Here is a 23,784-nt window from a genome sequence, read left to right on the forward strand (position 1 = left end):
TGTTAGCATGTTCTTTATGCTAGAGTTATATGAATAACTTGTAGTGATGGGAACATAGTTCACTCACGGAACATTGGGACGAAGGGAGAGTTCCGGGTGGAAGGTTTTGTTATGTGGATTGATTTGATTTGATTTGATTTGATTTATTTGTTCATTTTTCCTTTCGGACAGCATTGTTGACAATCAAACATTACATCATACAATTTTGACATATAATAACCGAAAAGAAAAAGGGCTGGCAGGAAGAAGCATAAAGCTTATAAATTCCCGCCCCCATACGACCAAGTACAGGGAGTCCTCGAATTAAGTCCAAACATTTTGGGCCCGTCTGCCATTTTAGGCTCCTCGTCCGCCTTATAGAGTTTTTTTTTTTACAGTGTTTTCCCCGCGTCCGCTATTTAGCTCTTAGCTAGTGGGACTATCTTAGAAGAAAGCTACATCTTCTAGCAATGTTGATCCAGACAAAAGAAAAGCAATTTTATTTTATTTTATTATTTTATTTAAATTATAATTGTTTATGCAAATTATTTTGGTTTAAATATTGACTTTAATAGAGAAATTCGACTAAAGTCGAAATTACATCGCTAGAGTAGGAACGGAATTCCGACGTAACTCGAGGACTCCCTGTAATATAGACCGTTCCAGTGTGACGTCAGGTTGAAGTGCGTCCCTTGTGGTGGGGGTCAGCGCGTCAATGCAAGTGAATTAGAAAACAATCAGTGTGAGCTAGAAAATCGGTCAAACAGTTAATAAATCAGCTACCAATGCTATGGTGAACTTGTGCGCGGCCGATGGATGCTCTAGTTGCTCAAAGAGAGATGAGATCGTTCTTTCAGCTGCCGGCAGCGATTCTAAACCAGACGGAAGACAGTGAGGAGTGAAAGACAAGCACGATGGCTAGTGCGACTGCGAGTAAAACTACGACGCAACTGCTTTGCACACACAAAAAGTACGAAGATATGCTCAGATCATTTTATATCAGGTAATTTTTCTCTTTTTTATATACAGCTGGTCATAACATTAACCTCTGATTGTAAATTCGAGGCAGACGTGATGAATGAGCCATATTATCTTTAGTGAAACAATCATACTTTTTTTGCACAAGTATTCAAGTCATTTTGAACAAAAAGTTAATGATTTAACACGAAAAGGTAACAATTTAACACAATTATTACAATGAATACTTATTATTACAATTAACTTGGTCTTGATTTCTGCTGAAGAATGTGTAGTAAACGACGTACGGTCTGTTTGTTAGGAGCTAGCAAGCTAAGATTGCTCGAAGACCAATATACAGCAAGAAAACACAAACAATTTAATGAATGACAATTTACACCATGAAAGTAGTGATCGACATACTGTTTCAACTAAAACACATACCTTAAAGGTACACTCAGTATTATACAGTGGCATCTAGTGGTGAAACAATAAATCATTCGGAAAAAAAACCCAATTGTTTGTGTTAGTAGTATGTAAAAAGATATGTTGTATCGCATAAACGTACTTTTTTTAAATATAACGGTTAGTCTAGAAATCGCAAATTATCTTACATGTCCGAGCCGCGGCTTCTAGTGTCCGCCATGTTTCGCCGCCATCTTTCTGCTACGGGTGCCGTCAAACACAAATTTCAGCGCTCCATTTCTTAACGCGTTTTTGGAACGCACTTCCGGTTTGTATGGCGACCGCATTTCCACGAAGAAGAAGAGTTTCCGGTCCCCGAAGAGAGCATTATCAAGCATCACACTTACTTTGGGAATTTATTTTATTTCAGCGCGACAAAACAAGAGTTTATATTGTAGCCGCATTTGCCAGATGGAGAGAAATGAGGAACAGACTAGGTTTGGGACGTGCCGGTGCCTTCGACTGCTTTCTACTTGACCGGTAAGTAAGAGTACATTTGTGTTTACGTTTTGAGAGCGAGAGAAAAAGTATACACTGTACTAATTAATACGATGTGCGTACCTTTGTTTTACGATCACTGTAGCTGTTGATTAGCAACTCCGCACCACTCGAACGATTTCGTTATGTAGCTACTTGCTTTGAAAAAAAAAAAGATTCCCGCTGGCACGTTATATTTAGAGTAAATGCGCAAGTTATTGTGTAATGTAATGTAACTGTGATTTCGGAGGTATATTTGCCCATAACTTCAATGGAGAATCTAAAGCATACTGTATTAGTGGAGGAGTTGAAAATTATTTTCGTTTTTTTTTTTTTTTTTTTTTTTTTTTTTTTTTTTTTTTTTTTTTTTTTTAATGAAAATTATTTTCGTTGTGGTTGGTGAAAATAGTGTTCTCGAAATAAATTTTCGGCAGGGAATAACTTTCTGGACTTAAATGCTGGCTGTACCGTAAGCACTGCTAGAGTCTGAACTCTCTCACTCAAGTGTGTACTGGTCCATTGTGTAATTGGGTGCACAAGAATTTACAGGCTGCCACGTTTTCCACGGAAATTCGACAAGCAAGCAGCCTTTGCATATTCTATGCAGTATGCAGTCAAGTTACTTTTATCTAGCTAATACAATGTTTTGGGCCCAAAAACTAAAGATCTTACCTCTATTTTGGGGGCTTTGTTGGAAAGTTGGTGACATATAGTAGTATCATCAATTATTCTATTTTATTTTATAATTGTGTTTTTGTTTGTGTCACACTAGATCAACAGCCAAACTTGAGGGGTTCCAGAACCATATTCTGATGTATACAAGCATTCATGCACCGTTTAAATACATCACCGACCTGCAAGAAAAAAAAATATCAAGGGGAGAGTCAGCAGCCAAATTGGAATGCCCCGAATGAGGACACTTGAATGTAGGACCCCAGAAGGCTTCGGTGTTGTACCACCAGTATCTCCACCTACCATATCTGAGCTGCAACAAACTGAAGTCAGCCGACGTCTTGGTATGTCATTTACATATGGACGGCATTGCACACTACATGAACTTTTTGTGTGAAGCAATACGGAATGGTCACATGTACAAGCACCACTTGTTTTACACAGGACCTGCTGACCAGGTGTCTGAAGCCATGGAGTGACTCCTCCCTCACTTTCCTCAGCAAGCCTTTGAAGAATATGATATCATCGTTGGTGGGAACATGCCCTCACTCCATAACATGTACTTGTGCAGTCAAGGAGCATGTCAAACTTAATAAAACCAGCAAACATTGAAGTGACTTCATTTTTACTGCAGTCTGTGCACACAATCAATGGACAAGCCTTCCTTGATTTTGCCCCAATAACATCATAAAGTAGGCGAAAAGTAGTGTTACAGATCATACTATGTGTTCGGGAGAGTTTGAGGAATGTTGCAATGTTAATGGGGGGCAATGTCAGCACACACACACACAAAAAAAAAAAAAAAACATCATGGTATTGAGGTAATCAGATATTTTAGCTGTGTACAACACATACCTGCTCTGTAACACTACTTTTGGCCCAAACCTGTATGTCTATTTTCCATATTTTGAAATGCACAGCGTATTGGTAAATTTCTGGATCAACTGCAATTCATGTCGCTCATTATATTATAACAGCATTTTTTTTTTTTTAGTTAATATGTTCATTTCATGTAGACTTTTATTTTACTTTATTTTATTCATTCATTTTCATGTACTGTACCTTACATTCATTGGCCAATGAAGAATTCCTTGTCATTGCAAGCATTTATAATAATTCTCCAGGCTTTTGATGTTTTACATTTCTAGTCATGTAAAATAGTGTTAGGTTAGGTGTCGAATGAACACTGCATGTTGACGCCAAAGGAAATAGTATTTTTTAGTTATTCAAAATGTACAAATTAACACACAACAACAATATACAAGTTATACAAACTACAGCAAGTGTCAGACATGGACTAATTATATGCCAGGTAAAAAACCTTTGTATTGTCCTCGAGGATCTGGGAAAGTGTCACTTATTTGCCACAAGTCACCAAGGTGCTGCAGTCTGGGATCCAGGTACAGGAAATCATGGTGGTGCTGATGTGGGATCCAGGTACAGGAAATCATGGTGGTGCTGATGTGTCAGCAATGTGTCAAAAAGTATTTCTTGGTGTCAGTCTATCAGCTGGACTTGGATATCTTCATGTTCCTCCATGGTCATTTCCTGTACGAGTCTCTGCAAGAAGGTAACAATTGTATGTCAGATGAGGTACCAAACAATGAACTGAAAGTCACTGAGCCAATGAAGTACATTATTACATGAGCAAGACTATTTGTGAAAGCCATGTAAATTCCTGCACATCGAAGTACAAGGAAGCTGTTGTATCTTCAATCAAAACTAATTAAGTTGCTTAGTGATATTTATTAGGTAAAATTGTTCAACATGGTGACAAATCGATATCTGAGTAAAGGGTTTCAAATGTTTTTGTAAGCAGCACTTTTCTGAGTGGTTAGTAGCAACAAGACACGGGGGGAATTACGAGTCTGAGTTGCAGATGTGTAGTTCAGTTAACACCATTATTTTTGTACGATATACTAAACATATCAGCAAACGATGTAATCTAAATACCACATATTCCAAGCAAAGGTATGTTTTGAGCCATTCACATGCATGCTCGAATGGAATTATTTTTCCATGATGACATAATTGTACGTTACGAGACACCGCGTTCACTTCCGCGTTCTCTTCCTCGTCTCCCTCGCCCCCTTTGAGATGGTCCACATGTCTATAAAACATAACATAACTGTGTGTTCTCTGTTGCATGGTTTAGTTGCACTAACAAATATGAACATAGATAGCCATTATCATTAGCTGACGTACAGTATTTCCTAACAATGCCGACAAAAATATTAATTCTGAAATTAAATGACTAAATCACAAATATTAGGGGTCTGTACAGTATGTCTAACAAATGCAATTCACTTACGTCATCACTCGAGGGATACCAGAAGTTGTTTGCGTTCTGTTCCGGTGAAATTGGTGGTAGGCTGTTGAAGTAGGGTCTCTCTGAGACGCCGTAGTTCGTGTGCTTAAAATCATTGCATTATCTTGTTTGACCGATAGATGGCGGTCGTGAGCTACACACTGGGGTTTTAAGCTTCCACTTCCACTTTGCCCCCCAACAAACTCAATTTTTTTGTAGCTAGCGGCTCCAAACGACTGGTTTCAATAATTCGCAGTAGTGTCCTAGTCGGGATGTTTTTTGTGACGCTTGACATATTTCCTACCTTTTAACGAAAACGCTCGCAGAAATCAAGCTCTCTACATTCATTTGCTATGGGATGTTTGCCCTCCGGGAGGTGCCGCGGACGTAGAGCAAGACGAGTTTATCCGGACACAAACGATGTAATGAATAATTACACCAGTAACCTGTCAACCAAAAGATAAATAGAACATACCTTTGCTGCTACGAGACAAACATTGTGTTGAACGCAGCCGACATCCTTCACCCATCCAGGCACAAAATAGTTCTAAGAATCCAGGCTCTTGATGGCGTCAAAGTCCTCCCATGTGCGCTCTTCTTCACAATGAGATCATTTACAGTATTGTGATAAGTTATTTGGGGGAACGTTGTGGCCTGCTTTGACCAGGCCGATGGTGAAAGTAGATACGGATCTTTCCCTCCAACCAACTCCAGCTTTTGCCAATACCAGCTAAGAACGCCTGGTTCTTGTGAGTCGCTGTAACTATGATAACTATGGACGGTTTGTTTTGTACATTTGTCATGTTTAGACGAATCGTTCACCGAAAACGATGCTCCCTTCGTGTCTTTCTATGGATTGTTTGACCACCAAGAGGGTAAACGGTCGCTAAGCATTCTGGGTAAAGTGACGTCAGCTGGAAGGGTCTATATGCAGGTGTTTGTAATCAGATGAGTAGTTATTCTTGAGTATTCCCTGGTCCTTGAGGGCTATCCGGTGCCCATGTTGGTGACTCGTAGTTTAGAATGTGTAATACACGGAGGCTGAGTTGCCATGGACGGCGCAGCGGGACAGCAAAGAAAAAGGAGAGCAATTGAAATCCACGAGTAAACATTTATTCTAAAGAAACAAAAAGAAAAGTGTGGGCTCGACTCCACCGCGCGTTACAGGTGCCGTTCACGGCACACAAAGAAAAAAACATTCCTCGCCAAAAGGAAAAAGAAAAACTAATTCTACACAAACATAAACAAGCGCCACCCTGTGGCGTGGTACCACACTGCCGATTGTTACAAATGTTAAAGTTACTTAAAATATTTGTTTTACTTACATTACAGGTTTTATGATGGAAACAACTCAGAGTGAACTGATTTACAGTACTTTGTTACATTATTTCCTGTGGGCAAATATATTTTGAAATTAGAATAACTAGGAAGTCACAAACCGATTGTATTCAACTTTGCACTGTATCATTTTTAAAGATGTTAAGCATGACATAACACTGTCATGTCATGTCTGTATCATTATTACTTATCACATTTCATCCACATTTAAGTCCAATAGTCCACTACTTTATGACTGTATGCTCTCATTTTTACTTTAGTGTATAGATTACAGTAAAGGCCCAATAGGGCCTCAACAGAAAGCATTTTAGTTATCAGCATGCACTTGTTGACGCATTATGCAACGGAGAACATGAGACATACCGCTGAGTGGATAAAAATAAAAAATAAAATAAATAAAAAAATGGATGAAGAAAATATTCAAATGATTGACGAAAAAATACTGTCACCCTGTTACATTAGTAACATATTTGAAATGAACAGAAATGGCCTCGCAGTGCATTTAAAACAAGTGACCACGTGGAAAGTTATGACATAACAAAGCACAGGAGTTATCATGGGACAGTCGCCCGTGTGCACTTTTCACTTGTTGAACTTGGACTACGTAACAGCACAGTTACTGTTGACTGCTCGACAGCAGTATACATGACCTTACTTATTTTTAAAGCCAAACAGACCCCTTGCTCGATGAGTTTTATTTGCAATTCAAATAATTTGTGACAATGCATTGGCTGAAATAGTTTTCCATTTAAAAGTACCCCAATTCTAATTATATTGTGTAAAACAAAATTAAATTGATTTCCAAATCCTTTTCCACCTATTTTCAGCTGAATACACTACAAAGACAAAATATTTAAAGATACTCTATGGAGTAACTTGCCCCCAAAATATATTTTCAATAACCTTTTTGTTTCACAATTTATGACATCTTCGAATGAGCAGATTAACACCTTAGCTGTTCAAAATGGGTACTCATTCATGTAAGCCTCTGGCCAATAGTTTTTCAGACTGGAATCAGGTTTGAAATTCCCGCCCTCTGGCTGCGGATGTGACGTCATGCAACCAATGTGCATGTGAAGAAGGGAGCGTATAGTTTTGGGCTCCAGGTGGAGGAATCGAACCGTCACTTGCTTTTGGTGCCGGTTGGCGTGGGTTCGATCCTCTGCCTGGAAGATGCCCATGTGTGGCTTACAAGAAGTAAGCTTGTGTGAGTGAGTGGATATATAGAGGGGGGGAAAAAAAGGGAGTGTATAGTTTCATTTTGCGGCCACATGAGGCAGTAGTGATACTAAATTCAATTTCCTGCTTTGAGCGGCTTTAATGTTCAATTATTTGGGTTTCCTTCCATTTTTAGGGCCCGAGCAGCGGCGGCACCGGCGGTGGTGCCGCTGCGAGGCCCTATTGTTTTTGTAGGAATTCTTCTTATTATTATTTTTCTTCTCCGCAAACAATCGCATTTTTGAGACACTAAACGTGAACGAAAACTCACCAAACTTTACCCACACATCAGGCCTGGCGAAAAATTTTATATTTTAAAGTCGCCATACATGATAACAGAAAAATGGCTCTGTAGCGCCACCTACATAGGTTTAACGGATCCCTGTCCCGCTACGATTGTCCTACGGCAACGAAAATTGTGTGGCACCTGTAGCACATCCAGATGAACAAAAACCTCTTTGATAGGTGTACCCTAAAATAGACAGGAAGTGAGGTATGATCATTTAAATGTCCAATTTTGGCCCATTTTTGCACATTTACAGGGGTCATACTTTTGCCCGCTTCTCCTACACGGTTAACCCGATTGACTTCAAACTTGGGCTGTACCATCTCAACACCTGGGACAACATCATGGTAAAAAATCTAAAGTTTTTGACATACTATATGACGGGGGTGGGGCATCAAATTTAGAGTTTAAAAATTCTTACTTAACGAAGCATTGCCGGTTGTACGTTTAATCTAGAGCTACGAAAATTGGTACACATATGTAACAGACTTTGACCTACAAAAAACTCTTTTTGAACCATATGCTAAACCTAACAGAAAGTCCACCATTTTGATTTACTTTGGAACGTGTTGCCATTTTTTTGGCCATTTCATAGGGGTCTTATTTTAACGAACTCCTCCTACAGAGTTTATCCGATCTTCTTCAAACTTGGTGTGATTCATCTTAAGATGTTGAAGATGAAAAGTTATTGAAAGCTTTTTATTTCGTCGCACGCTGTTGTCGTGGCATACACTGTTTGCAAAGGAAAAAAAATCCTTCTTAAAGAAGCATTCCCAGTTGTACGAAGCAGCTAGAGCTACGAAAATTTGTAGACATATGTAACAGCCCAAGATGTACAAAAAAGTCTCTTGGTGCCCTGTGCTAAACCCAACAGGAAGTCCCCCAGGGGCCGGGCATCACATTTTGAGCTAAAAAACTCCTCTTTAACAAATCATTCCCGGTTGTACGTTTCACCTAGCGCTATGATAATTTGGAAGCATACATAAGAGCTCAGGATGTACAAAAAAAGTCTCTTGGAGCCATATGCTAAACCAAACAGGAAGTCCACCATTTTGATTTACGTTGGGATTTGGAGCCATTTTTTGTGGCCTTTTTTAGGGGTCATATTTTAACGAACTCCTCCTACAGAGTTTATACGATCATCTTCAAAGTTGGTGTGTTTCATCTTAAGATGTTGAAGATGAAAAGTTATTGAAAGCTTTTTATTACGTCGCACGCTGTTGCCGTGGCATGCACAGTTTGCAAAGGAAAAAATTCCTTCTTAATGAAGCATTCCCAGTTGTACGAAGCAGCGAGAGCTACGAAAATTTGGAGGCCTATGTAACAGCCCGCGATGTACAAAAAAAGTCTTTTGGAACCATGTGCTAAACCAAACAGGAAGTCCGCCATTTTGATTTACGATGGGATTTGTAGCCTTTTTTTGTGGTCTTTTTTTTTTTTTAGGGGTCATATTTTAACGAACTCCTCCTACAAAATTTGTCCGGCCGTCTTCAAACTTGGTGTGTTTCATCTTAAGATGTTTAAGATGCAAACTTATCGAAAGTTTTTTATTTTGTCGCACGCCGTTGGCATTGCGATGCATTGTTTGCCAAGTAAAATGCTTTTTTTTTGTTGGTTTAAAGATGTGCGAAAACTCATGAAACTGCACACACATCAGACTTGTCATGAACATTAATATTTTAGAGATTTCTTGTGCAATTTGCAATAAATGGCTCAATAGCGCCCTCTAGACATTTTTTATGAAGCTTTTGCGATTGTATGATTCAGCTAGATTTGTAAAAATTGGGATACCTATCAGCCCAAGACTAACAAAAAAGTATTCTATAGCCATGTGCCAAGCCATTTTGATTTTATTGTGTTAATTGTGCATCATTTTTGGCCTTTCCATGAAGCGTTGCAAACACAAAGCATGTCAAAAACATTTACAATTTAGACAGTTTCCTATTTCACAGTACCACAACATGCCAGAACCCCGACGTGCAAGTACCCCAACGTGGCCCGGGTTGCGAGGGCCCTTTATAGCTGCTCGCAGCTCTAGTCTTGACTGCTTATTCCTTACAAGGGTCCCCACCCCCTCCCCATTAACAGCCTCAAAACCCTCAATCAATTTATCAGGGGTTTGAATGGGCATTTTGAAGTCCAATCAGATTTGAGGGCTGGCCAACATTTCAACACATGCCTGCATATCTCTCTCTCTCTCTCTCTCTCTCTCTCTCTCTCTCTCTCTCTCTCTCTCTCTCTCTCTCTCTCTCTCTCTCTCTCTCTCTCTCTCTCTCTCTCTCTTCTTTTGACTGAGACTGAAGCAGCCGTGCAGTTTAGGGCACTTTTGAGTAGCGTACAGAAGTATCAGCCTAAGCCAATAACAGGTGAGTACATGTAGGTTCATATGTACTTGAAAAAATTCATTCAATACAGAATATGGAATTTCTGCATTTTACTATTTTAATTTTAATTTCACACCCACACAAATGTTTAAATAGTTGAGTATTTAGTGTATTTTTTATGAGTTAGAATTTAAAAAAAATGCCTTATTGAAAAAAGAGGGGGAAAAAGAAAAGATTCGAGCTAATTAATCAGTTGTCAAAGTAAAAAGACCTATTGTAGTTTATTCTAATTATCCGGAAAGTTGTCCAATCAAGCTTGTACCAGCTCTTGATGAAACATTTTTCCAAATGTGACAACACTCCTCGGCTTTTCCAACCGGGTGATTGTGTCCGACTCTGCTCTGCGCAATGCTGTTGGTTTGTACACTTCCTCTGTGAATGGACCGCGGATGCACGGTTTGAAGCAACATCTGGTGCTGTTTTGTTGTTCATCCCGTACATCAGCTCACTGTTGTAACACTGTGTGTCAATGTCACTGTGTCAGACTCTGACTCATCTTTGAGGGGAAATGAATTGAACTTTGGGGAAGGTAACGCTTTGTTCTAACTACTAGACTTTCCACATCATGAATCATTATTTCTCAGATCCGGCTTCCTCACGCACACGCCGAAAGCCGGTGTGGGCCGGTTTATTGCTTCTCAACTGGAGCAAACCTGTTTAGTTCATAGACCTCAAATATACGTAGACCCAGCCTTGAATGGAAATGTCCCTTGCGAGGATGCGTAAACGCTTCCGCCATTTTGAATGTGTCATCTGTGCCCGCAATCCACAACAAGTCAGTAGAATGAACTTCAAAAAGCGACAAAGTGTACAAAGTTCGTGTCTCTCATTCATCCACGCAGACACACGCTAACATATATGGGAAAATTAAAAAAAAAAAAAAAATCAAACTTCCATTATTTCAATATTTAGTTATCATCACAGGAGCAGTGTTAAATACATTAGTGACTGTAAACATAAAATATGACGATGGAGGGTTTGTGTGTGTGAGTGCGCGTATGTGGGGGTGTGCATGTGTCCGTGCGCGCGCGCGTGTGTGCAGTTAATATGAAATATTTCATAATCTGTATCTGTAATATACCCTTATCCTGAAATGTGGACAATGTGAATTTAAGAAAAAATATGCACAAACCTCTACATATAACTAACTGAATTTGATAAATCATTTTTGAGCGTCAGTGATTTAAATCAATACCAATAATTGCAATTATTGGTGGGGCATCCGCAAAAGAAATAAAAAATCATTTTGATGGCTGTTTTGGTTTTCAACTGCTGTCTCAGCCCTCATCGTCTTTGGAAAACCTTGGATGATAAAAGTTAGCTAAGCATCTAATAACACTTTGAGTAGTTCATTCAGAAAAATTTCATTGCGAACAACTGTTCTACTGGTTTGGTGTCAACAATTTTACATTGCTACATTCAATCTGGCGATGCTTACGTACATTCTTCAATCGCAGGGCACACACAAACATCCGGAGAAAACCCACACAGGCATGTCGTATCATTATGACGACATACTGTATCCTGTATACTTGTGCAGTCCACGTCATTGCTGTGACATGTCGAACGCTAACATGGCACTGAAACTCGCAATATTTGGGATAATATTAACGTCGGAAGCGTTATGCATATGACTGTCGTCGGCTAAAATCTTGTACCTCCAAAATCGTCACTTTGCAGGAGTCCCAAAAAAAACCCGACATGCTCGGTCAACCATTACCATTTCATCACCAAAGACAAGCAAGCCATTTTCAACACTTTAGGTTGGTCAATAATTCATAAAAATGACACCCACACGTGGACGGAGACAAAGTATAAAAATAAAAAATGTGAAATTTGCCAAAAATGTGATTTAGGAGGTTTCGGTCCGATGCCAGCGATATATGTGGCAACGCTTCCGATGTTAATTAATATTATCCAAAATATTGCAAATTTCAGTCTAACATTTTCCAACTGTGATTACCACATGTCTACACATGTTATGCATGAATTTTAGTGACAGTCAGTTACGGTTTTCGTATATAGCTATGGCCCAAAAATGACCGATTGCACACCGGTGTTCAGTGCACGGCCGAGTTGTGTTCGCCAGTCAGTCAGTTAATATTGTGTTTGTTTTTTGTTTTTTTAGTATGAACTCTTTCTTTTTGTTACAATATTGTGAACTTTTTTTAATATCGCCAACCTCCCCACAATAGTGATAATTATCGTATCGTGAGCTTCTTATCGTGATAATATTGTATCGTCATTTTTGGATATCGTTACATCCCTAGTTAGGCAGTAGTGGAACATAACAGCAGTTGCCGTACTAGTGCATCTTTGCTCTTCTAGTAACTAGTATGTCACAAAAACCGTGCTATAAGGGGAGAAACCTCCAGCATTTTATTTGATATTATGAAATATACTGATATATTATTTTCTCAGCACTGGCCTGGGAGAGAAAAATTTCTGGAGCCATGCCTGACTCTAGTCGGTCTACTAGTGTGCTGAGTTGACAACGACTCAACGAGCATAGACGCACTTGCTAGGAAATTTTGTGACAGGTTGCCACATTCAATATGGTTTTGACGTGTCTGTACGATGCCAACATATTCTGCACATAAGAATTCTTTTTGAAAAAGAAATTGAGTAAGCCTACTGAAAAAAAAAAAGTTACCTACACCGCATTCAACTGAAACCTTAAAAAGCCGGACCGTTGCACGTGTAGCTCTTGCGTGCTTCTCTGTGCTGCACGCAACCGCTTTCCGAGCTTTGCGCGTTCATGACGGAGAAATTTGCGCGTCCGCGTTTGAATACCAGCTTGAGCCGGTAAAGAGCTGCCAAAACAGGCAGGACTCAAGAGTACAGTGACTGCCTGACCGGCGACTGGAGGTGCAGACGAGAAGATGCTGCTGCCGCGTGTGTAAATTAGACCAAATCGTTAATGTTGGTTCATGTCGAGTAGCACCGCAGAAGCGATGGGGAAGAAAGAGGAGATAGAATATCTGTGTTAGTTTCACCGGAAGACTCCTCTGTTCAACTGCGCTTCTCCTCCGTTACCCCACAGCCGGTGAGTAATAAGTTATCGTTGCAACTGCAGTTGTTGGATGCTGTCTATGGTCTCAGCCGGCTGCTAACCGCTCCACGGGCTGCTTTGTTACTAGCATTCGTGTGGATGTGCTTTGTCATAGGTACGATCAACGTTTGAAACAGAGCACAGTAATAATACACTTGTGCCATCATCGAGGTTTACATTTAGGCTAAGTGATTTTTCGAATACATATCCGAATGTCTGTCATTTCACAATACAAACAGAAGAGGACGGTAAAAGTGTGCTCAGGGCTCTTTCTAGTCAGCCTGCAGCCTGCAGCCTGCATTCAAGAAATCCCTGGGATGCCGCACACTTGCTCACCGCTTACATCCCCCCTGCACTGCGGATGTCCTGACCACATGGTACACGTTCCTTTAGTGTCCGCATTGGAAAAACATAAATACACCAAATAAAAAGTATTAAACATTTTCAAAGCGTACCATGATATGAGACAGTGTTTCATCTCCAAAAGCCATACATAGATGCTGTAATTAGGTAGAAAAACATGATTTAATCATGTAAGGGTCATTTAACAGAACACAACCTAGTGAAGATATTTGTTTTCTACTCATCTATTTTCTTCCTCTAGCTAAGGGGAAGTCAAGTCAAATGCTTTCTTTACAATATGTTCCAACGTCTAAACACTATTCTGATTAAGACTGATTAAGTGGAAAAATCTAGCTGTTTCACGAAGCAGAGGAAGAACTGACGAACATTTTTAAGCTACTGAAATAGACCATTACGAGCCACATGGAGTTTAATTTCCTTAAGAAAAATTTATTTGACAAATTCTTCACTCTGCGATTGGCTGGCAACCAGTCCGGGGTGTACCCCGGCCTACTGCCCAAAGCCAGCTAAGATACCACTTGTGAGGAATGAGCGGTTAAGAAAATGGATGGATGGATGGATGGATGGATGGATGGATGGATGGATGGATGGATGGATGGGAATTCTTCAGTGGATCACCAACCCACATTTGATTAAATGTGTTGTATTTGTAACTTGTCCAGTAATTTGTGCCAGGTGCTGATTCTTAGTCATACTCTCAGTTTAGCTTCTCAAGGTAAAGGCCCAATCATTATTAATAGGCATAACTTTCCATACTTTAACAATGCTACTATATTTTGGATAATCAGATGTTTTGTGGCGGCATTTTTGTAGAATAGATTGATGAAGTGCTGCGGAGCACAGAAAACATTTGCTTCATATGATATTTTGAGCCAATTTTTCACACACATTTCAACAATGCTGTCCTGTGTTTTGCAAGTACGCTTCGTGCCCCATGATTGTCTTTCTTGCTAGGTTTACGAAGTATTAATTAATACGTCAATATTCAAAGCTGATAACATCTACTGACGTGCATCAGAAGTTACATTGGTTAGTCAAGGTTCACTTTTGTCTTGTCCCATGATGGTCTTAAGTGAAAGCAGATTTCTCATTTCTAATTACACAGCTGGATACCCTTCCCCAGCCTTGGGCAGATTTCAATTTGTTTCATTTTTCGCACAACAGTTTTTTGTTTGTTTTTTTACATTCTCCTACCTACCTAATCTGGGCACCATTATGGAACACTTTGGGTGAGTCGCTACTCAAAGATTTGAGGATGGACGGATTTGGGATATGGAATCACAGGAGTGCCAAAATTAATAGGAAATACAAACGCAATCCATAAAAGAAACATCATCAATTAAAAGAGATATTTACGAAAGCAGTTATATAAAGACATTCAATAAAAGGGAATATTTACTAATGCAGACATACAACGGCATTCAATAAAAGAACATTTATAAAGACAGAGACTCAAAGGCATTCAATAAACCCGAACAGTCATTTTTATTAATTTTGGCACTCCTGTGACTCTGTAGTCATAGGAGTGCCAAAATTAATAGGAAATACAAACAAAATCCTTAAAAGAGAACTTTTACAAAAGCAGACATACAAAGGCATTCGAAAAAAATGAACATTTAATTTAATTAATTTTGGCACTCCAAACACAATCCTTAAAAAGGAACATTTACAAAAGCAGACATAAAAAGGCATTTGATAAAAGAGAACATTTACAAAAGCAGTCATATAAAGCCAATCCCTAAAAGAGAACATTAACAAACGCTTTCCCCATTTGGCTTTTGCTTATTTGAATGCGTGCTTGTCAGTGCTGTCTGAAGTGGGTTTGGGAAAATAAGTCCCACCCCTAATCTGTCCAGCCTGACTAGTTGATACCCGATCTTACGATTCCCCATGGTTGCTCAGCGCGATTGGTGACCCCTGGTGGGGACTGTTGTTGTTGTTTTTTTTTAAATCTTTCATTTTACTTTTATTTACGTTACTAGAAGTCAAGACACTCCGTCTATTTGCCGGTAGCGTGACGTCACTCACGGCGTGACTCGACAGCACGCAGTCCATTCATTTTTTTAGTTTTTTAGTTTTTTTAAGCATTGATAGGTAGTCGCGTCTTGACACCCACCAATTTGGCCAGCCGCGTGGGATTGTGGGATATGTTGCTAAAGCACAACTTGTGAAGCTCCTTCCGGTCACGCGCTGAGCAACCATGGGGAATCGTAAGATCGGGTATCAACTAGTCAGGCTGGACAGATTAGGGGTGGGACTTATTTTCCAAAACCCACTTCAGACAGCACTGACAAGCACGCATTCGTAAAAACAAATGATCTGCCCAGATTAGGGGCGGGACTTATTTTCCAAAAACCACTTCAGACAGCACTGAAATGCACGCATTCAAATAAGCAAAAGCCAAATGGGGAAAGCGTTTGTTAATGTTCATTTTTAGGGATTGTCTTTATATGACTGCTTTTGTAAATGTTCTCTTTTATCAAATGCCTTTTTATGTCTGCTTTTGTAAATGTTCCTTTTTAAGGATTGTGTTTGTATTTCCTATTAATTTTGGCACTCCTATGACTCTATAGAGTCACAGGAGTGCCAAAATTAATGAAATTAAATGTTCGGTTTTATCGAATGCCTTTGTATGTCTGCTTTTGTAAAAGTTCTCTTTTAAGGATTTTGTTTGTATTTCCTATTAATTTTGGCACTCCTATGACTCTATAGAGTCACAGGAGTGCCAAAATGAATAAAAATGACTGTTTGGGTTTATTGAATGCCTTTGTGTCTCTGTCTTAGTAAATGTTCTTTTATTGAATGCCGTTGTATGTCTGCATTAGTAAATATTCCCTTTTATTGAATGTCTTTAAATAACTGCTTTCGTAAATGTCTCTTTTAATTGATGATGTTTCTTTTATGGCTTGCGTTTGTATTTCCTATTAATTTTGGCACTCCTGTGATTCCATATTGGGAGGGTTGCGTTATCATGTCACAGTACATTTGAATGAACATATCGTGCCCAAAATAACACACCCCATATAATATATATATATATATATATATATATAATATTGCCATCCATAATGAAATTCCATTTGCTACGACTAGAATAGAACAGCATAGAAAGCTTTTTTTGTCATTGTATGTACAGAATAGATACAGTGGAATCAGGGTGCAACTCTCAAGTTTGTGATTCAAGAGTAAGCAAGAAAGTAAAAAATTGAAAGATTGAAGCAAATACTACAACAATATATAAGATAGCAAGCACACAACTGTAGTGACACCATAGAGAATTCTACAATTATATATTGACAGGTTTGTCTCATCAAAACCAGTTGCACGGTCTTCTAATAAAAATAAATGTATACCACATTTCAGTCAAGCACTATTTTGCTTCTCGTTGCAGTCATCATGGCTTCCAGATCCCAAAGTTGCCTGGGTCCAAATGTCTACTCAGAAGTGCCCGAAGGTGGCTGGGGCTGGGCTGTAGCCGTCGCCTTCTTCATGGTGGAGCTCTGCACCTATGGGACCGTCAAGAGCCTGGGGATCTTTCTCCAGGATTTAATGAAGGAGTTTGATGAGAGTAACAGTAGGGTGTCATGGGTCATCTCCATCTGCGTCTTCGTCTTCACTTTTACTGGTGAGTTGCTCCCTTCTTGTATTAAACAGTATTCATCAAAGATTGAAAGTCTGTTTAGTAAGTCTGTTTTTAAAAGCATACAAAGGTCTGTGGGTACTTCATTTATTATATTACAGATTAATGTATTGCTTGTTTTTGTTGAAAAAATACATGGCAATAGGGCCGCATATTAAATTGCATTCGCAATACGAACTTCAAAAAGAAGTTCTTCGCTTCATCTTCGAAGTACGGGAGTCATGGCAACTAGCTCTTGAGTTTCCAAATGGTCAGAGTGAAGCAGTGCGCTCTTGTGTGTATTTCCAAACACACCCTGGGGAAGGAGGATTTTTGTGTGTGTAAGTCTGAGCTCTAATTTTCATATACAAGTCGCAAATGCACATAAGTCAGAGGACCAGCATTTATGGCAAAAAGTACTAGCTATAGTTAAAAAAAATATGGTATATTATTTTTCAAACTCATTCAACCCTTCATAAAATAGACTTTGTTGTGATCTTAATCTCGACAAAGGTCAATTATCACCTGGCTGTTTCGTATCCGCAGCCCCTCTGTCCACCATGTTGAGCAACCGCTTTGGCCATCGCCCCATCGTAATAATTGGGGGTTTCCTCGTCAGCTTGGGTACCATCACCTCCGCCTTCACCAACTCCATCAACGAGATGTACATCACCATTGGCGTAGTCTCAGGTAAGTGATATGAAGCTCATTCCTTGGCAGCTGCCTCTGCATCCAGCTGTGTGTCGTCTGCCTGTCTGTCCCGCCATGTGACGTTTACAGAGTGATGGGTGTACTGTTGCAGACATATCTTGTCAGACACCTTGTTTATTTTGAACCAAAGGGACTTCTAGCAGTGTCAACAGCCAAATCCGTTTCTTCCAGAACTATGCAATGAGGGTGTACTTCACTGTCTATGAAAGATGCACACAACTGCTGTAAATTATGACGCAGAACATTTTCAGACGTAATAGCAATGACTGCATGAAAGATTCAAAATTCCTTTGCAGATGATGAGTTAATTTGTGAAATGAGATGTGGATCTGAACTTTTTCTTTTTCTTTTCCTTTTGGACAGAAAGCACTGCTAGCTCTCCCACCCTGACTGCCGTGTCTACCTTTTAACTGACCACAACTAACTCGACCATCCCTTTTCTCTTCTCTCCCCGTCTCTTTTTTTTTTTTTTTTTGTCTTTACATGCCTTTCTCTTTCAGCTGCTGCTGTATTAAGGCTGCACTCCCACAAGCAACCCACCAGCACTGATACAGAAGTGACCTGACACCCTGACCTTTGACCCAACCCTCTAGCCATGCTGTGTTCCTACCATGCGGGCCAGTGGCTGTCATGTCCCCTCTTTCTTGTCTCTCCTCTTTGTTTACAGGCTTCGGCTACTGCCTTACCTTCCTCCCTACCGTCACAATTCTAGCCCAGTACTTCTCCACACGACGAGCCCTCGTCACCTCTGCTGCTTCTTCCGGAGAATCTTTCGCCATATTTGCGTTTGCCCCAGGTGAGGGTTTAATTCACCATTGCTTTCAGCTTCTAGGACAGAAAAGATTTGAATTATATTCATGTTTGTATGTGCAGTATGTTACTTCTAAAATCATTCTCATAGAGACTGCGGCCTAAATGGTTGCACGTGCGACCAAAATGTGTGCACGTAAATTTCACATGCTATTTGGTTGCGTTTGTGCAAGTGCATATATTTTAATGCTCCTTCCAACACAGGCACTGTAGTAGACATTCTGGTCATAGATAATCTTCTTTTTTAGTATTAGTTTTCACATTGCGCGCACGCTTACCGCTTTGGATTTGCACATGGACCACTGACACAGTAACCATGCCAACAAGATGAATTCTCGCAGTATTTGTGAGTTCACAAACTCTGGAGAATACATCTTGTACCATTCCCACTGACACATTTGCCGCCAACCTTTTTTAGGTCGGACCAATCAGGCGTCGTTTAGGGTGGGGCGAAACCAATAAGCGCCAATGGCGGTGGGGAAAACAAACAAACTTAACAGATGAATGGATGCTGCAATTAATTCTGTTCTTGCAGAATTACTCACATTTCCTTGTTGAATTCGAACAGCGAGAGGCACTTCGTGCATTTTCATCTGGTTCAGATGTTCGTGCTCTCCTCCCCTCCCTAAGACGAGACGGGAGATGACATTTCATCCGTTGTCTCGATTGGTCAAAACAAACGTGCATCGTCCAATCAGCTTGAAGTATTGTACAGCAAGTCCCAAATGGATCTTCTGAGTAAAGTCCCCGATTGATCATGTGAAGAACTCCCTTGAGTGAATCACATTTATCAATTTGGTTTATGAGGTTACAGACACAAACGTTATTCCATTCATATGTCATTTTAAGGATTCATGTCGTAATGGATCCACATATGTCACACATTGATAAACACACTGCACACATTTATAATCCAAATGGCAACCCTGTGAAAGCGAAACGAAACAGAGCTCTGTGTAATGTTGGACTGGAATATCAGCGTATCTTCCTCCCCTCACCAACACTCGTCTTTGTCCATTCATTTCATACATAATGGTTGATTTTGATGTACCAGTATTTATTTTGGTATTTATGACCATCCAAAGGAAGTAAGATCAAACAGTTTATTTTTTTAACTTGCACTAAACAAATACGCCACATACAGTATGACAATGAAGTATTTTTCAAAAATATAAACTGATAACTGACAAACCTGTTGTAAACACCAATTAAAACTAGCTGGATTTTAAAAACAAAATAAAAAGCGCGCTAAAATAAAAAATCTAGTCACCCTGCGGATGGCTGGTGATACAAACAATCACCTGAATCACACACCTGACATCTCCACCGAATGTGAGATTGTCTTTGTCTGCGGTATTGCGACTAAAAGACCTATAAAGCATATAAAGTAAAAATGAGCTTGACTCGCATACTAAACTCCAACTTGTACTGTGTTCCCACAGCCTTCATGATGCTGAAGGAGCACATTGGATGGCGGCACTGTCTCATTGTCCTTGGGAGTTTTCAATCTTGTATTATTGTTTGTGGCCTTCTTCTTCGTCCAATCATCATCCGGCCAGAGCTTGAAAACGAATTCAATCAACTTGCTATGGAGCAACTGCAGGAGGTTTATGAGCTGGAAAATGAACAAACCAGAACCTCCATCAGCTCAGGAGCTTCCCAGAGTTCAGAGGACTCAGGGGTCACATCCCTTTCTACTTCAAATGCGGATTTGGGGATGGCGGGAGCGGAAATCAAAGTAGAGTGGGAGCTGCAGAACCAAGAGGGCCAGGAACTGTCATTGTCCACACCCCCGTCCCTTTTCGAGGTGGACGCTGAACCAAAAGTGTCAGGTCTGCGCGAACCATCCAAATCCAAACTGCTGGACTTCTCCGTCCTGAAGGATGGTGCCTTCATTTGCTACTCACTCTTCGGCCTGTTTGCCACGCTGGGCTTTTTTGCCCCTCAGCTCTACATCATTGAACTTAGTAAAAGCCATGGCGTGGAGCCCAACATGGCGTCCTACATGCTCTCTGTGATGGCGGTGGCTGAGTTTTTTGGCCGTCTGTCCATTGGGTTCTTGCTGAACAAAGTCACTTGCAGAAAGACCCTGGTGTTGTTGTGGTGTGTTGTTTTCTTGTGCCTGGTGCTGGTGGCCTTCACCATCGTGTGGGACTTCTGGGGCCTGGTGGTCTGCTGCGCCGTCTACGGCTACTTCCTCGGCACGGTGGGCTCCACGCACATCCCCATGCTGGCCGAGGAGGACGTGGTGGGCATCGACAAAATGGCGTCGTCTGTGGGAGTGTACGTCTTCATTCAGAGCTTTGCTGGACTTGCCGGACCACCTCTTGGAGGTATAACATTTTGTTTTGGTAGATCTCTATTTGGTTGACCGTCATTGCTCGGCTGTATTTGCGTCCTAAAATGTGGTGACCTTTCTCTCCAGGTGTGCTGGTGGATATCACCGATAATTATGGTGCTGCCTTCTACTCCTGTGCTGCCGGGATGGGGCTCAGTGCCATCTGTCTGGCTCTGGTTGGACCAGTCAAGTCTGGCATGTGCCAAAGACGGAAAAGTCAACTTGTGGAGAAACCTCCCCAGGATAGCGACCTGCCCGACTTTTTGGAGGTGGACTTGGCAGTGGAGGACAGCCCCTTCAAAAGGTCCATGGCAGGAGACAACACGTGTGTAATATGAGCCTACAAGAGCCTCTATTGATAAAAGACAAATACAACTCCGACACACAGCAAGATGCCGCCTAATTTCCATCACCGATCTACAGCTGCTGCTCGTTTCCAATCTCAGGTGTCGCTCACTCTGACAAGCTTGAAGCTCACTCCAGAAGGAGACCAAAGACAACCATGCTGAGCACATGGGTGCAGACTGTAGTGGACCCGTTTCCATGTCTGCTGATAAACCATTTTCACAAAGTTCCTGGAACACCCACCAAGACACTTCCATTTTATTTGTATCGCGCCAAATCCCAACAAAAGTTGTCTCAGGGCACCTTCCACAGGGAGCACACTTCTTGCTCATTAAGAGACCACCACTTCAAGCCCGCATGAGCAAGCACTACGCAAGAATTCAATTGTGCAGTGCACGCACGATCCCTGCTCATGTACACAGGCATGCAACCAACCTGTCCGCATGTCTGTGATGTTGGTGCAGAAATAACTGAAGAATAAAAGGACACCACAAGTCTTGTATTACTTTAGCTACCTGAGTGCATATGATGCAGCGAGATTCGAAAAAAAGTCAACTGACGTGGGTGTTAAATGTATTACACAGCAATATTGCATTACTTAATGGTTGGCCGAATCAGGGAGCTTCCCGCTCATCTTGTCAACTTGTGTTAGATGATCGCGAAGGCAGCGAGTGTTCTTTTCAAGATTCGCACAAGCCTTACAAACGTCATGACCTTAATTCTTGTTGTTTTTGCGAAAGGCATTGATTTTATCTGTACAATCTTGTTATTCTGATCTTATTTATTTCCATTAGAATGACCTTGTTCCACAACAGCATACGTATTGGAAAAGTGATTATCTGAACTATCAGTGTTTAGAATACAGCGGAGCCCCGTATACTTGCAGTTCAGCACCAGTGGATTTACCCATCTGCATTTTTTTTTCCCTTCAATTTTTCAACATTATGTTTTTTCTTGGTGCGGGAACCAACCCTCGTTTTTGAAGATGGTGGTTTAACACCAGTTACTTCTTAATTCTTTGGATTAGATTTTTTTTAATTTTTTTTTATAGCCAATTAACGTACATGCAGATTTTCACTATTCACAAGCCACCGAGAGAGGGATCCACTGTAATATAGACCTAAATGCAATGGTACATGTTGGAGATGGGCGCGTATGATCTATTATGCAAATGTGTGAAGGAAGGGTCTGCCAGGAAGAAGACATGGCAGTCTCATCTGGTCTTCACACCGTCACTTGAAGTTTAGTTCACAAACCCTTTTATAGTCACTGTTTACCTTTTATTTATACTGTTTCGAATGATTTTTGTTCATTTTTAGTGCCAGTCTTTTTTTCTTTTTTTTCTTTTTTTTTTTTTAGCAAACACTTAGCAGCCAGCTGCCTGTTGAGTTATGTTTTGATTTCATTGAATGTTTTGTTAATAAAACAAGATGCAAGAATTCTGTGTTTTTTCTTTCTTTTTATTTAATTATTTTTTTTAGCAAATGATTTACTCCTGTAACAATAACACAATCCAGGACTGGCAATAGGCTACGTATCATTTAGCCATTTTCAACAGTAAGAAGATAAAATTTTGTCCAGAATTAATGTGATAAATTCATTATTTTTCATGAACAATTAATACGTTTCAAAATTAATTTTACTACTCGCTGTCAACTGAAGATATGCGCAGGAAACAGGTAATGTAATGATCAATCAACGCTCAATTTGCTGACCAAAACAGGTGAGTCATGATTGGTCATTAACCTGTTTCCTAAGCACATGTGATGTCATCTTCAGTCGACAGCAAGTAGAAAAATGTATTTTTAAATGTATCAATTGTACATTAAAAAGTAAATTTATCAAATTAATTAAGTATCCCTTTAATAAACTCAACACACCACAAAATCAGCAGTTTGGCAGATACAATTATTCAGAAGAGACTTCAAGATGTTTAATGTCACTCGCAGTTGCAGTTACAGTGACTCAAGGCTTACTGCACACCTTGTCAAGTCATCTTTATTTATATAGCGCTTCCAAACAGCCTTAGCTGTCATAAGCGCTTTACTGTGTTCAAAACAACCAGCTATCTTGAACTTTGAGTCCACTAGCTTAATGCTAACAGTACAGATGCTTTCTGTTACAGTGCTATAAACCTTTAAAGCTGCGCAATGTAGGAATTTTCCCCCAAATAGTTTTACAATAGCCTTTTTTATTCAACCATGTATGAATCAAACATTTTCTGATTATCAGATTAACACCTTAACTGTTCACAATGGCCCTTGTCCAGTAGATTTTGAACTGGATTCGGGTTTGAATTTCCTGCCCTCTGTCTGCGGATGTGATGTCATGTGTGCACGTGTACGTTAAGAAGGGAGTGTGCAGTTTCATTTTCGGCCACATGTGCCAGCAGCGATTCCATAGTCAATTTACAATTTCCTGCGTTGAGCAGCTTTAAGTAACATATTTTAATACAAACAGCA

The 23,784-nt window shown here is 40.2% G+C and overlaps 1 protein-coding gene and 2 long non-coding RNA genes across 4 annotated transcripts; 2 read left to right on the plus strand and 1 right to left on the minus strand.

The window, feature by feature from the left end:
• Positions 1-1,444: 1,444 nt before the first annotated feature.
• Positions 1,445-3,163, plus strand: LOC144025579 (uncharacterized). The gene is made up of 3 exons (XR_013284923.1): positions 1,445-1,881; positions 2,651-2,894; positions 2,995-3,163. It is a non-coding gene; the product is annotated as an uncharacterized LOC144025579 (long non-coding RNA).
• A 592-nt stretch (positions 3,164-3,755) lies between these two features.
• Positions 3,756-5,019, minus strand: LOC144026758 (uncharacterized). The gene is made up of 2 exons (XR_013285290.1): positions 4,542-5,019; positions 3,756-4,110 (listed from the first exon to the last, which is right to left on the minus strand). It is a non-coding gene; the product is annotated as an uncharacterized LOC144026758 (long non-coding RNA).
• A 4,943-nt stretch (positions 5,020-9,962) lies between these two features.
• Positions 9,963-22,761, plus strand: slc16a6b (solute carrier family 16 member 6b). Of its 2 annotated transcripts, none has more exons than XM_077533753.1 (6): positions 9,963-10,066; positions 16,891-17,124; positions 17,665-17,808; positions 18,497-18,625; positions 20,082-20,972; positions 21,065-22,761. In XM_077533753.1, the coding sequence occupies exons 2-6, from the start codon at positions 16,896-16,898 to the stop codon at positions 21,313-21,315; spliced, it is 1,644 nt and encodes a 547-aa protein (XP_077389879.1). In that variant the 5' UTR covers positions 9,963-10,066; positions 16,891-16,895; the 3' UTR covers positions 21,316-22,761. The 2 variants fall into 2 exon arrangements, with proteins under 2 accessions (XP_077389879.1, XP_077389871.1); XM_077533745.1 differs by lacking the exon at positions 9,963-10,066 and adding an exon at positions 12,835-13,130.
• Positions 22,762-23,784: the final 1,023 nt, after the last annotated feature.

This window comes from Festucalex cinctus, chromosome 1 (assembly GCF_051991245.1).
Source record: "Festucalex cinctus isolate MCC-2025b chromosome 1, RoL_Fcin_1.0, whole genome shotgun sequence".
Taxonomy (NCBI): domain Eukaryota; kingdom Metazoa; phylum Chordata; class Actinopteri; order Syngnathiformes; family Syngnathidae; genus Festucalex; species Festucalex cinctus.